Source organism: Thamnophis sirtalis, unplaced genomic scaffold, assembly GCF_051295495.1.
Source record: "Thamnophis sirtalis isolate CommonGarterSnake01/CBP01778 unplaced genomic scaffold, rThaSir2_p1.2 scaffold_5, whole genome shotgun sequence".
Taxonomy (NCBI): domain Eukaryota; kingdom Metazoa; phylum Chordata; class Lepidosauria; order Squamata; family Natricidae; genus Thamnophis; species Thamnophis sirtalis.
Genome location: NW_028261385.1, coordinates 71,062,139 through 71,077,008, shown reverse-complemented (window position 1 = coordinate 71,077,008; position 14,870 = coordinate 71,062,139). Strand labels below are relative to the sequence as shown.

Here is a 14,870-nt window from a genome sequence, read left to right as displayed (position 1 = left end):
TTTAGAAGGGACTATTGCAAAACTAGAGCGAACAGCGATGTTAAAAATAGACACCGTGGTGACCATTAACCTATGGAACATCCCGGGAGACACCTTAAGAAACAAGATGATTCTTTGGAATTTAGCTGAGAACGTTGGAGTTTAAGATGAAGAGCTTGGAACGGAAAGTCTTACCATCCCCTTTGAAAAATGAAAAAGCAACATTATCTTCCCTAAACCACAGCGCGGACAGGCAAACTTTCAAAGTTAGCCAGTAACAAATCCACCGATTCCCATGTTCAACTTTTCCTCTCCGGCAGACCCGACGTCTCCCCAGCCGTTCCACTGAACCCCGGGTTATATATACATATATAATACACGCCCTCGTCTAAACACATGCAAAGACCACGAGTTCCATTCCGTAAACGGACAAGATCCCCGGGAACTTCAAAGCTCGTCCTCCACCTTCAGCCTCTACTTTGAAGTTACTCTCTCGTCCAGCCATAGAAGTTCAACTCGCCCCCCTCCACTCGGCGCCTCTCGAAAAGAGAGAGAAGGAAGGGAGTGTTTTGTTTTGTTTTTTTAACCCGGCCTCGTCCCCTCGGTGCACTCCCAGACAACCCAGCCGAGCCCCGCAAGGCCTCCCCGTCCAGGAGAGGCAAGGGGGCTGCAGCCTCCTCCTCCTCAAGGCGAAGCAAAGCGTTAAAAAGGGAGCCGCGGGGCGAGACGGCGCGTCCCGCGTTCCTTCGCCGAGTGCCCGCCCGCCCTCGCTCTCCTTTGACTCACATGTGCGGATTGCGCTTGAAGGCGCTGTTGATGTCCTTCACCACCCGCTGCACCAGCACGGCCACCTCCTCCGGGGACTCGGCCATCTTCGGGCTGCTGCCGCCACCGTAACTTACGACCGGTAGCAGCGCCCTCGCTGCCGCCGCCGCCGTCCCGCATAGGAAGGCCGAGGAAAAGCAAAGCGCATCCGGGTCAGAGGCCTCGCCGAGGCGGAGCGCGGAGCTCGGCGAAATGAATAAACCGACGAGGAAGGACCGCCTCCTCCTTTCGCCCGACCTGGTCGCCGTGGCGCTGGACAAACAAGAAATAGAAAAAAGGATGTGGGAGGGAGTGGATGCTCTGAAGGGTCGGTGGCCCCGTTCTCAAGCAGGGGAACAACGGTTCCACCCGCCGTCCCGCTTTCCTTCCGCGCTCCGCGCTATACTTTCTCCACGAGGTTGTTTTTAGGATGGGGAATCCTTCAGATATTTTAAAGTTAATTATTCGTGTTTTAAAAGTCACGGATTGCAGTTTTTTAATCAAGTATAAAACGATATAATTATACCAGTTCTGACGCTACTGGTCCTCAGGGTCTCTAAGGTTTTAGCCCCTTTCTTCAAAAATACATTGAACGAATATGGATGGAATTGGACTCCATTCACTGAGAAGTGACTCCTGTTCAGTTTTACTCAGTAGTTAGTATCAGTGCCAAAATTGTTTACTTGGCAACAAATCCCGCTGAGGCTTACTTACAATTTTATTTTACAATAAAATAATTGTTTTAGAATTTTATTTTACAATAAAATGTGTATTCATGTCATATATTCATAATCATAATAAGTTCCGACCTGAGCTTACTGTACAAGATAATCTGCCATAATGTCCTACCTGCTAATGACTACTTTTACCTCAACTGCAATAACACAAGGGCTATCAATAGATACAAACTAAATGTAATCCGTTCTAATCTTGATTGCAGGAAAAACGATTTCAGCAATAGAGTAGTAAATTGTATTATTGTATTAATTACACTTATATACCGCTTCATAGGGCTTTCAGCGGTTTACAGATTTTTAGCAAATTGTGTCAGCAAATTGCCCCCACAGTCTGGGTCCTCATTTCACCCACCTCGGAGGGATGGAAGGCTGAGTCAACCTTAACAAAGGAAGAAAAAGATAACGTGAAGAAAAAGATAAATGTGTTGAACACCTTACCTGATCCCGTTGTTAGTTCCTCTAACCCTCATACCCTTTACCTTCAACACCTTACCTGATCCCGTTGTTAGTTCCTCTAACCCTCATACCCTTTATCTTAAACACCTTACCTGATCCCGTTGTTAGTTCCTCTAACCCTCATACCCTTTACCTTAAACTGTCTACAGTGGATCTTACATGTATCTTAAGAGGTTCCTAAGAGGGCATGCCTAAGGGCCCTGTCCTACTGTCCCCATTTAAACGTACTGTTTTAATGTGTATATGGCTATGTTTTGCGTATTTATATCTATTTATTTGTGCCATTTTTTTCATGTGTTTTCATACTTGTTTCCTTGTACTTGTTGACAAATAAATAAATAAATAATCAATGTTTATACTTATATGTTATCTAATTCATGCTTGATGAAATAAATACATAAAATAAAGTCAGTGAGGCTTACTTTCAGGTAAGCGTGCAAGGAAATTGTGGCACTTTTTTTTAAATAAAAAAATTATTTTCAAAACAATAGCAGTTAGCAGTTAGACTTATATACCGCTTCATAGAGCTTTCAGTCCTCTCTAAGCGGTTTACAGAGTCAGCATATTGCCCCCAACAACAATCTGGGTCCTCATTTTACCCACCTCGGAAGGATGGAAGGCTGAGTCAACCCTGAGCCGGTGAGATTTGAACAGCCGAACTGCTGAACTGCAGTCAGCTGAAGTAGCCTGCAGTGCTGCATTTAACCACTGCGCCACAAACATACAAATCCTCCTTCTTTACATACATGGCTTGAATTTATGATGGTTGCAGTGCCTTGGGGTCAAGTGATCACCTGTTACGACCTTACAAACAAAGTCAATGGGGAAGCCAGATTCACTTAACACTCATGTTACTAACCTAACAACTATACTGATTCACTTGTGGCAAGAAATGTCATAAATCAGGGCAAAGCTCACTTAACTGTCTTGTTTAGCAATGGAAACAAGTTGGGGTCCAGTTGTGGTTATAAGCCAACTGTTATCTTTTTCTTCCTTTGTTTGTTATCATATTTGAGGGATAATTCTTAAATACTTGAAAGTTTCTCCTTCACAATCTTAAATTGACTTAAACAAAACTCTTAATTTCAGCTAGGTTTTTCTTGTCATTCATTTGCATACCTGTGATTTCAACAGGACTAGGTTTAGCAATTCAGCAATGAGATGAACCTTTATTTATTTATATGATTTAATAAGATGCTCATCTCTCAACAGTGATTTAAGAGTCTTAAACCATAATGGCCAGTGTCAAAACAGTAATCCCAGTGTACAAAAACATAATTCTCAGATTTCATTTCATTCCAGGCCTCAACATCTGGGGGACTAGCCAGGTCTTCAGTGCTTTACTAAAGCCTAACCAGGTTAGGACCAGCCAGATTTCCAAGGCGGGGAGGGTTCACAATTTTTTTTTTTTTTACTATTTTTCTTTTAGTATTAGGATACTTGATGGGGCTTCTGTTGACTTTTTGTTTTGTTTTTACCTGTCACATAATTTAATATTATTTTCTTTAAAATAAAACAATATTTAACTTCTCCATACTTTAGTTTCCCACCTATCAAAGGTCTGATGTGCTTTGCTTAAATATTGAAATAGGTTAAAGTTAACAGCTGAATTTTATAATTTAACAATTGGGAAGGAGAAGAAGATTAAAAACGACCATGTTTATTTCTCATTCTTACAGCTCAAGGGAAAGTTTTGGTACAACCTGAAACTATCTCAGCAGCTGATAAAACTTAATTAAATGTTTCTACTGACTCCCATTTTTCTTCTTATAGCCTGAATATCAGTTATTTTCTTTCTCCTCCCTTTCTCTTTTTTGCTTTGCTTAAGAGTTTACTCATAGTATACTTATCTCATCACACTAAGTCAAAAAAATCAAACAATTATGTCTTTCCTGGATTCCTCGTTTTGATTTAGTATTAACTGTGAATTCTTCTACTAAGGATTTTATTAAGCATGCTGTCTTACCACATTATGTGAACTAAGTCACTGGATTTATAACCCTGAGTTAGCATAATAAAATTGTTACACTAATATATTTTTTTGCATTCAATTTAATACAATATGATAATTACATTTTGAAATGATACATATTGTCTTCACTTGCCATACCTCCCTCTATGATTGAGCAAAGTGTTTGTCATTATTAAGTCCATATTCTTTCTATCTGATTTTGGACTGCATATTTTAAAATGGATTTTTGTATTATTTTTCTAAAACAGATGCTTTTGTATAATAGTTTCACTTACTAATTATTCAACCTATTTCAGCTTTTTTGTTATGAAAAACACAAAATGGGAACATAAAGTGGGCCTTTAAATAAAGGTCCTGGATTACTGACAAGTGTTTTTTATTAAAATGAAATACTATAAAATATATTTATTTACTTTGATTATTGACAGAAGAAAAGGTTGAATTGAGCATGACTCTGCCTATGAAATGATGAGATAGATAGATAGATAGATAAAACCAATTTTGTTGTATTTAAGTACAATGACAAAGATACACACACAAACACAAACACACACACAAACACACACACACACACACAAACACAAACACATATATATTCACAATTCTATCTCAAGAAGGCTTGATGGCAAGCTTGGGATGGTATCTCACATTTTGGATATTTCCATAGTATTACCTTGTAAGAATTATTTGTAGCTTTCTCCTTGACTTACAAAGAACAGACCCAAAAGTAGTTCCGGCCTCTTGGTGGAATGATTTTGAGGTTTGTTATTTTCCTCTATAGCATCAGTGGTCACCATGGAGACTAATGTGCCCAGCAAAGAATGAAAGCTGCGAAGGCTTCCTTCCTTCCTTCCTTCCTCGCTATTCATTTAATATGTTGAATTGAGAGAATAAGCCAATGAAAGCTTGGAGCGTTGAGAAATAATACAGAGGGAGTGAAGTACTGGTCTCAAGATTAATTTCTTAGATATAATACTCTCATCCCAAATGAAGATGAATATTCTGCTGTGAACTGCCCTACAGTAGGAGGAATAATATTGAATTAATTTCAGATTTGGTGGTCCTGTATAAGTTGTGAAAATCCAAAATCATTTGAAGATGGAATTAGGGCCACCAGATGTGATGGAGCGCAAAGGAGCGCTGACCTTGCGCTCCAATTCAGCAAATTATGGGAGACCCACTCTTGTGTCTGGCTGGTAAGAAAAAAGTACTGTTGACTGGTCTGATGTGGTTTAAGATTATTCTCTCTTTAAAAAAAAAACCTCACCAGATGTGACTAAGCCACAAACTGTCATTCATTCTTGCTATTTTCAATATGAAGCTTAGTTGTTGAGTTAGTAATAATATTTGAAATTTACTTTCTTTTTCAAATTTTTGGGTTTATTTTGTTTTTTTATTTCAGATTTATTTAGACACTTTTAACACTTCCTGAGAAGTGTTTTTGTATGGTACTTTGATTAAAATAAAAATGTAATCGGCTCTGTCTAAAGACATATTTGGGTTTGACTTGTAATGTTATGTTGGTAGTAATGTCGATATTAGTAACTTTTAAAATATAGTAATTTTAGTATTACTATTTATTATTTATTATAAAGGTGCCAGAACAGAGAGGCTGAACCTAAGGATTATGATATCCATCAAGTTCCTTTGGGTTCTAAAAACCTATGTCAATCTACTTACTGGAGATTTGGAAACATGGATCAAGTAAGATAGCTTATTGTTGACAGCATGTTTGATTATGTTGATGTATCCCATTCATATTTATTTATTATCAACATATTACCAACCAGCACTGCCATTCATAGAATACACCTGTATTTTGTTATTAAGTTAATAAATATTGGGTACACATTTTAGAGGACTCAAGATAGATATTAAAACTACTTATATTAATTTCAACCAATAACAATAATTTCAAGAATACCCCCAAAAACGAATTGCGCAGTTTTGTAGATTTTTTTTATTATCATTTAGTTGCAATGTTTATTTTCAGCCATGAAAGACAACTCTGGGATGCTTTATTTGTGAATAGAAAATGCCCAATTAATTCACTAGTCAAATGTTGACATTATAACAGTAAGAATAAAACACACATATTTTCATCATATACATCAATTGGTTTTAAAAATATTGATTGGAGTAGAAATGCATAAATTATGACTGAAGTTATATCTCCAGGATTTCAACAGATGTTAAGGGTTGGCTATTAGAGTACTTGAAAAAAAATATTTTCGTACTGCATTGGAATTATGTAATGATTCCTTGTTGTAACATTTACTTTTAGAAATGGATAACAACATATCAAGATTATCTGTCATCTCCCTGTAGCAAAAAAGAATATAAAGAACTAGAGATTTTGAAACCTATGCTGAATGAAGATGGCTTTCACACAATTGTTGTTGACCGGTATTTCTGATATTTTCATATCTATGAAAATTTTAAAAAATACTATCATATGAAATATATCATGGTAATTTTTTTTGCCCTATTTCTTTCTACCTTATATTTGTTTTTAAAAACTTTGGGAGTTATTAATCCTTTATTTCAAGAATTACTCCATCTAATCTCTGATATATTTTATAGTTCATTAATGTTCACAAAACATTAAATAAAAGGTGAAAACAGTAACTGATTTTAAACATAAAATTTATCCTGAGAACTACAAAGTTAATGTAATAATGATTTTTTGTTATGTTTAAATAATGATATGATAAATGTATTTGAATACATTTATCCAGTAGAGGGCAGTGCAACAATGCAAAGTACAATAAAGAAACAAAAAACATTATTTATACACACAAACACACACTTAGTTTTTTCTAAGGTTGTACTCCCATACACTTTTTTCTTTGTAAAGCCTATTGAATTGATTACCTTAAGGCTGCCTGCCCATCCGTCCATCCAGCATTGCCAATTGGATCTAAAACAAAGCTTGCTTTTTCCTTTAATTTTTCTTTTAATCTGAAAGCTGTCTCTCTTTTTTTCCCTCAGGGAAACAGGGCTACCTGAAACAGGTTTTGGTGCTGTATTACCCCGCCACCCACCAGAGAAGTTTAAAATGTTTGTATATACATACAGTATAGGCTAATTATTTTAGTTTTATATGAAGTTCAGATTTTTGTTGTGCTTTATGTTGATGCTTATTGAGACCTGCAATATGATAAAGGTTCATATATTTGTACCTCATAACATTACCTTGGTACTTAAAAATATCTGATAATTTTATTCTTGGCATTACTATAACTTCAGTTTCAGTTATTTCAATGTTTTTTTCTTTTGTACTAGAGAACTGATAATTTATCAGTTTATTTCCATTCAAATTAATGAAACTGGTTTCTTATGATTTCTGATTGACTTCTTTGTCTTGCTACTAATACAATACCAGGGGTGGGTTCCTGCTAGTTCTAACCTCTTCTATAGAAGAGGTTCCACATATCTACAGTGCCGTTTAGAACGGGTTCCAGCTCCCTCCCCCTGCCCGTCCGTACATCGTCAAAAGGAAGAGCAAGAGGAGGAATTCTGGGAGTTGAAGTCCACAAGTCTTAAAGCTGTCAAGTTTGAACACCCCTGGGGTTTTTTTTTCTAAAGGGTTAGGGGTGCAAGGGTCTTGTAACTTGACAGCTTTAAGACTTGCATGCTTCAAATGCCAGAGTTTCTGAGCCAACATTTTGGTTGCTAAGCAAGAGCGTTGTTAAGTGAGTCTCACCACATTTTACAACTTGGCCATGCCCACCCAGTCACATGGCTGGCAAGCCACTCCCACCCAGTCACATGGCTGGCAAGCCACTCCCACAAAGCAGGCCACACCTACAAAAGTGGTTCTAAAAATTTTTGAAACCCACCACTGTACAATGCCCTAAATTTTTCTTAGACCTTTGGAAGATTTTGCATTTAGGGAGCTTTGTCCATAACAGCCTGCTGGATTTGTACTTCATAACCATCATGCTGTAAAGTTTCCTATGCCTGTAGCTGTACTTACTTGCAAATACATTCACTGCTTTGGAGAAAGGTGGGAAGGAATGGAAAGACAGATCAGAAATAAAGACAAAATTCTTTGATTTTTCCCCACAGTTCTCTGGGGAGGTTTTTGTGTGCTGGGTTGCTTAGTTGCAGTTGCTCCACTAAGCAAAAACCACTACTAGGATATTTGGTTTTTTTAAACAAGAGCAGTCTCTACTTTGCAGCTGGTGTGGTTGCGGGAATGCCGGAGGCACTTTCTTTTGCATACTCAGAGTTTCCCTTGATTTGGTCATCAAGTAACCTCTTTTTCCCTGTGTTAGAAGAAATTTTTGATCCGTTCTGAGCCTGCTGTTCCAAAGAACATAGGACAGTTGCTAGAAGCAGAGGTGAAATTTGAGAGCATGACAGTGAGTCATAGCAATCACAGGTGGCCATGAATCATAGCTTTAGAGCGGTACTTTTATAAATAAATCCTTGTATTATTCTTAGAGAGTCTGTGGACTCAGTCTGCCTTCTAGGGATTACTGTAAAGTACTACTGGTCTGATAGTGAGGAAATTCAGCTTAACTTTCTGTGGAGTTTTGCAAGCTTTTATCTATGGTGGGTCATGGGAGTGACTTTGGGGTGAAGAATTTGTGTATTTTATTACTGAAATGAAGAAATAATATCTTGAGGGGATTTTTTTATTTAGTGAAGTCGGTGACATATGCCAGTTTTATCTATGTTAAGACATGCTTTGCTTTCAGCCTAGGTGACAAAGATTTTAAGCTTTCGTTTTTATTGTTGGAGTTATTAGGTAGACAGGAAGGAAGGAAAGAGAGTCAAGATGATATGGGATGGTTTTGGCCTTCTTACACCTGTTTCTGAAAACAGAAATGCGTAACAGTTTTAATTATCTAGAGTTTATTTTGGCTTATGCATTGTTTCACTATAATGAAAGTATTGAAAGCTATAGATTACCAATAGCACAATGACTAATTTACTGATTATATAATATGGGCAACCAAATAGCGGTATAAGAACCCTGGAAACAATTCCAAGGAATCAAGTACTTTTTCATGTTTAAAATCAGTTCCGAAAATAAGAACATTGGTACTATAATAATCCACAAAGATGCTACAGAGACATATCAAGTCTTATGGTATTAAAGGTCACTACTTATAAAGAAATTAATTGGATTGCACTTCTGTCCTGCTGTTACCTAGGCTTGAATTCAGGCTGAAACAGAAAAGTCATCTTCTAAGAATGCTTAAAGTTGGTCAGCCTAACTTTTCAGTAATGTTCAAAGTAAATTGTTCCCAAAAGTAGAGCTACCAGAAATCTGGTGCAGAAATCTAGGTAACCACCAGATGGCAGCAATGTTTATTGCAATCTAGTACCATAATTCTCTAGATTGTTTAAACTACAGATTTCCTAGCAGTAGGAGACCCCTGATAACTAGATTTCAGATGCCATGGTGGGCTGCTGGAGCACAGAATGCATCCCCAGCATTATCAACATCAATGACATTATTCTGTGCAGAAAGCGAGTAATGTTTGTAAATTGAACCGATTATTGACCAGTTCTGTTTCCACAGAAATATGATACATTATATTTGCTCTACGAAGGATAATAAAAAGATCAGAGAAAGAAAAGGAAGAGGAAGCTAAGTCCAGCTGCCATAAGCTCCCTCCCTAGCTTTTATTTTGCTTGCAAGTGATGGATCATCTGCCTTGATTGTAACTTGGAAATTGTTCCAAAACTTAGTCACTGGCTTGGAACAGAAACTTAAGTGAGGTCATTTTTCAAAGAAAAGGTGGTACAAAATGATCTTTATTGCAAGATGATAAGGATATGTTTTGTTTTTATGTATTGACATGGTGTCTTGCAAAACATGTACTAGTGATCACAAAAGGTATAATCATAGGGCCTTAACTATGATAAACTCAAAAATGTGAGAGGCCACATTTATTGTACTCATGCTTTCTTCTTCTGAGAGTGTGTATAAGAAATGAGTAAAGAGAGATGAGATGGACATTTGTCTGCCACAGATCCCTTTGGTATTCAGACAGCGGTGGGTTTCAAAAAAATTTAGAACCTCTTTTGTAGGTGTGGCCTGCTTTGTGGGAGTGGCTTGCAGGCCATGTGACCGGATGGGAGTTGCTTCCTGGCCATGTGACTGGGTGGGAGTAGTTTGCCAGCCATGTGACTGAGTGGGCATGGCCAACTTGTAAATGTGGTGAAACTTAACAACGCTCTTGCTTAGCAACCAAAATGTTGGCTCAGAAACTCTGGCATTGAAGTGTGCATATCTTAAAGTTGTCAAGTTATAAGACCCTTGCACCCCTACCCTTTAGAAAAAAAAACCCAGGGGTGTTCAAACTTGACAGCTTTAAGACTTGCACACTTCAACTCCCAGATTTCCTCCTCTCGCTCTTCAGGTTGATGATGTGCAGACGGGCAGGGGGAGGGAGCTGGAACTGGTTCTAAACGGCACTGTAGATATGTGGAACCTCTTCTATAGAAGTGGTTAGAACTGGCAGGAACCCACCCCTGTACTCAGAGTTATGAAAATATCAAACATATCTCAAATCCAACTTCATCCTTGAATTGTGGTAGTTGTACTATAAATTTGAAGACATAATTTTAAACCTTAACTAATTGCTAAGACAATAGAACATTTATTCTGTTTACTTGTAAGCCTTAGTGAGGCTGAAGATATAGAAATATTTTAACTCAATGTAAACAGTAAGACTTTTCATACAAGCGTAATTCTCCTCTTCAGAAACATTTGCAACCATCTAAGAATCTTCAATTTGTCATTGTGTAAGATATTAATTAATCAAATAGATGTTTGCAAATGTTTATGTTTTATATGTTCAGATCTTATAGGATGTTTTCTCCAAAAAAAGAAAAAGAAAAACTGACATCTGCAGAAATAATTTATAACGGGAAATAGAATAGTGGCTAGAAGATATTTTTATTGCTTTGAATACACGAGAAAAAATGCTTTGATTTTGGTTTCTAAGAAAAAGATTAGCTACATTTTCAATTATATTTAATGAGCATGTAAATATAGTTTAGAAAATAGTGTGGAGCTAATCTTACTACATGGTTTATGTTTTACAGGTTTATGGATACGTCATACCGATTAGACTATTGTCCACCATATGACTATATACCATATGTAAGTACATATGGGAATAGAAAGACTATGGGGAAATAAAGGGTATTGGACTCTTATGGAAAACAGGATTTTTAATAAGCAGCTACTACTCGGCAAATATTATGACAATTTACAGTAAGATTTCAGTTGGAGCTCTATAATTTAGCAGATTTTATTTTGAAAACAGTTAAGCTATGTCCAAAATTAGTACATTAGTAATAGTACAGCATTTGAGTTGTAGATATGTTAGACTGGGGCCAGCAGCAGAGTGCCCTAAAACACGGGAAATGACACAACAGGATCAGAAGCATCCCCAGCATACCCAGCCTTGAAATCTCAAAGGAGACCAACATTTATGGTCAATACAACTTCAGGGACTGAATCTGAGGAAGTGGAATCTGGAATAATCCAAATTCTACTAGTACCCAACAAGCCACATATGTGATGCATCAGGCATCGGCCTGAAGAAGAAAAGCATTACATTAAAAAGAAATCAGAATAGAAATAAAGCTGAATAAAACTATACAAACTATAAAGTTATAGAACATAGAACTCTGGGCTGTACTAGAAACCATTGATAAGCTACGTATGTCTACAAATGATAAGATAAGGTAAAACACCGGCAAGATCATGACGTATCATGATGTTTTTTGCCATTGTGGAGCCAGAGTGGGTGTAGCCTGCGAATAATATATCCGGCCTGTGGGCCACCAGTTTGACAAGCCTGAGGTAGAATAGCAATAGCAATAGCAGTTAGACTTATATACCGCTTCATAGGGCTTTCAGCCCTCTCTAAGCGGTTTACAGAGTCACCATATATTGCCCCCACAATCTGAGTCCTCATTTCACCCACCTCAGAAGGATGGAAGGCTGAGTCAACCTTGAGCCGGTGAGATTAGAACCGCTGAACTGCAGATAACAGTCAGCTGAAGTGTCCTGCAGTACTGCACTCTAACCACTGCGCCACCTCGGCTCTATGATAAGTTAGAAGATGAAAATGAGACAAAAAACATTAACATAGAAATACAAGACTATCTCTGATTTGCATTGTTTTCTAGTACCATTTGTAAAAGAATGCATTATTTCCATGTCTCTGGTATATCGCAAAAGGAAACCTATGACAGCAGTTCTTATTTGGATTTCAAAATTGCATTGTGTTCTTTATTGGCATCTACTTTTATGATTCTGAAAAAAGTTAATTATATAATAAAACTCCTACAATTGAAAACATCAGGAGAATATTGTTATGTTTCTCTGTCTGTGTATATCTGTGATTTTTTTTTTTTTTAAAAAGAACCTTTCAAATTGCACAAGGCCAATAAATGAAGAGGGATGCGTGTTGTTGCATAATGATTCAGCCTGGATTCCCTTTTTAAAATAAATTAGGAATTAACAAAATAAGATCGTGATCATACTTTTTATAACCATAGCAGCTCCAAAAAGAAAAATATATCTTCAATTATTCTGATGGAATAGCTTGCTTTCTCTCATACATGGTCACTCTTGGATCATTTTGTTCATATTAAAAACAGGACTATTAGCTTCCACCAGCTGTAAATGTATTTTTTTGTTAGTTTATAAAAAGTATTTCTCATATTTTGCTTTCCTGAAGTTTCTGTTAGTAGTCTATTGACTGGGCAGCCTCTCTCTTTTCCCAACCATATCTAATTCATAATTGTACAGTTTCTGTTCCCACACATCCTTATTCCTTACACCATATTTTTTTCATTTTAATTTACCCCAGGAGTGTCCAACCTTGTTAACTTAAAGACCTTGTGGACTTCAACGTCCAGACTTCCCAGCAAGGTTGGTTGAGGAATTCTGGGAGTTGAAGTCTACAAGTCTTCCAGTTGCCAAGGTTGGGTAACCATGTTTTTACCTACTTCCTCCCAAATTTCCTAGGTATTAGATACCTGGCTTCTTGAACTTAATGGCTCCTGGATATAATTCTGTATTGCCTCTCAGCAATTAACTTCAGTTCTATGCTCTTATTACCCAAGCCTTTCTCCCATTCCTTTTATCCAAAGAAAAATGACTATTAATTACTAAGCTCTTTGTGATTCTTTTTGCAAAAACCTACTTTTCTCATTAGAGCTGACTGTTCCTGTTTTGTACTAGGTCTGGTTTTATTTATTTAATTAATGAAGTTTGTAAGGTTGCTGAACTCAAAATTAATTTGAGGAACTTACATAATAAAAAGGCAATTTAAAAAAAAAGAAACTGCAAAAAAAGAGAAAATGATGTATGCTCAGACAGAATTGCCGTAGTTACTTTTAGTAAATGATACATAATATATCTTAATGTTACAGGTAACCCTTACTTAATGACTATTCTTTTAGTAAGTGTTCTAAGTTATGCCAGTGCAAAAAAAATTATTTTAGCAAGTGTTCTAAGTTATGCCAGTGCACCTGGTCCTCACTTGAAATTATTGTTGCAGCATTCCCAAACTCACATGATTATGATCCAGGCACAGGGCAACTGGTTTGGACAGTTGCAATGTCTTGAAGTCACATGATTGCCATGTGTGACCTTCCCAGTCAGCTTCAATTGATGCTTCACTTAATGACTGCACCACAATGATTGATTTTCATTTTCTGGTCTCTATAGTGGTAATAACTCAAGAACTATCTGCAGATACGAGCCATGATTGAGAGAAGCCTGTATTCTTCATAGGTAGCAAAGATTTTGCTGGTTCTGAAAACAGGGTAGTATTATATAATACTACTATCAGTCCTTTTAAATATTGAAAATCATATGCATTAGAGATGAGTACAGATTTGCTGTTTTGGAAAATCTGTTTAAAAATGTTGCCAGTCCCATAGCTTTTTTCCATGAACATTTCTTAATTTGAGAAATTTAAATAATCAAATGTTATTGGAAGAGAAATGTGTCAACTGACTACATTTATTTTTGGTATACAGTGATGCCAATGTTAAAGTTTTCTCCTCAAAACTTTCTTTTGGGTAATAATATATATATATATGCCTTCCCTTTAGGTTATACCTGATATGGTCGGGTACTCTGTAGTACATAGAAAATGTCATTCCCAGTTTACCGACACAGCAGATTACAGGAGACATGGGATCAACACATGGCAAGATGAAAGCGGAGTTTATGCTAATGCAGATTTAAAGCAGAAAGTATTTCCTATAACTAATCCTATACCAATAAATGTGGAAGAAGCTAATTCTTAAGCATTTGCAATGATGCTACAAATAAAAAGCTATTCATCTGTATATTAATGTCTGTCAGTAGAATTATTATTTTTAACAACACTGCAGCTTATATAATATTTAGTTAAAAGGCTGGGGGAACAAATTTGTAAAATGGAATCTTAAATTGGAACTGTATTACATTTGCCTGCAACTTGATTTAAAAAAGGTTGCAAATACCAACAACTTCACCCTTCTCTGTAACTGGTATCAAGAACAAGTTGTGAGACTTTTCAGCATACATGTCAGAGCAGTAATTCTTTCCTATTTTATATACAAGGATATAAGTTTTATTTTTAGGATAAGTATTTGCACAAATTATTTGCAAAAGAAAGCCTTGGAATGCAGTACCTAAAAGAACCTAATTATTAATCAGCTGACTTAGGAGTAAAAGTTTAAACAAAGATTATATTACAAAGACTCTCAAATAAGTATTGTAATTCCTTTTGATGTTGATCCAAAGTCTATTAATGAAACATTTAATTGTTTTAGCCTCCTTAAATAAATCATTGTGATGGTATTGGAGTCCATGACATAAAATACAGCCAACATACTTCTCTAATAAAAGGCCAGTGCTAATTTATCTCACACTGTCTAAAATTACT

At 36.6% G+C, this 14,870-nt stretch overlaps 2 protein-coding genes across 3 annotated transcripts in view; one reads left to right on the top strand and one right to left on the bottom strand.

Moving 5' to 3' along the window:
• Positions 1 to 963, bottom strand: part of PTAR1 (protein prenyltransferase alpha subunit repeat containing 1) — a 31,503-nt gene extending 30,540 nt beyond the window's left edge. The window contains exon 1 of one of the 2 annotated variants that reach the window (XM_087716000.1): positions 766 to 963. In XM_087716000.1, the coding sequence (XP_087572126.1) occupies positions 766 to 851 (86 nt within the window). In that variant the 5' untranslated portion in view covers positions 852 to 963. The remainder of the gene's footprint in view (positions 1 to 765) is intronic. The other variant, XM_014052231.2, reaches the window with a different exon arrangement.
• Positions 964 to 4,791: 3,828 nt separating this feature from the next.
• On the top strand, positions 4,792 to 14,268 carry CFAP95 (cilia and flagella associated protein 95). Its single transcript, XM_087715115.1, has 6 exons — positions 4,792 to 5,144; positions 5,544 to 5,652; positions 6,233 to 6,354; positions 6,940 to 7,008; positions 11,017 to 11,074; positions 14,050 to 14,268. The coding sequence occupies exons 1-6, from the start codon at positions 5,047 to 5,049 to the stop codon at positions 14,245 to 14,247; spliced, it is 654 nt and encodes a 217-aa protein (XP_087571241.1). The 5' UTR covers positions 4,792 to 5,046; the 3' UTR covers positions 14,248 to 14,268.
• The last annotated feature ends 602 nt before the right edge of the window (positions 14,269 to 14,870 follow it).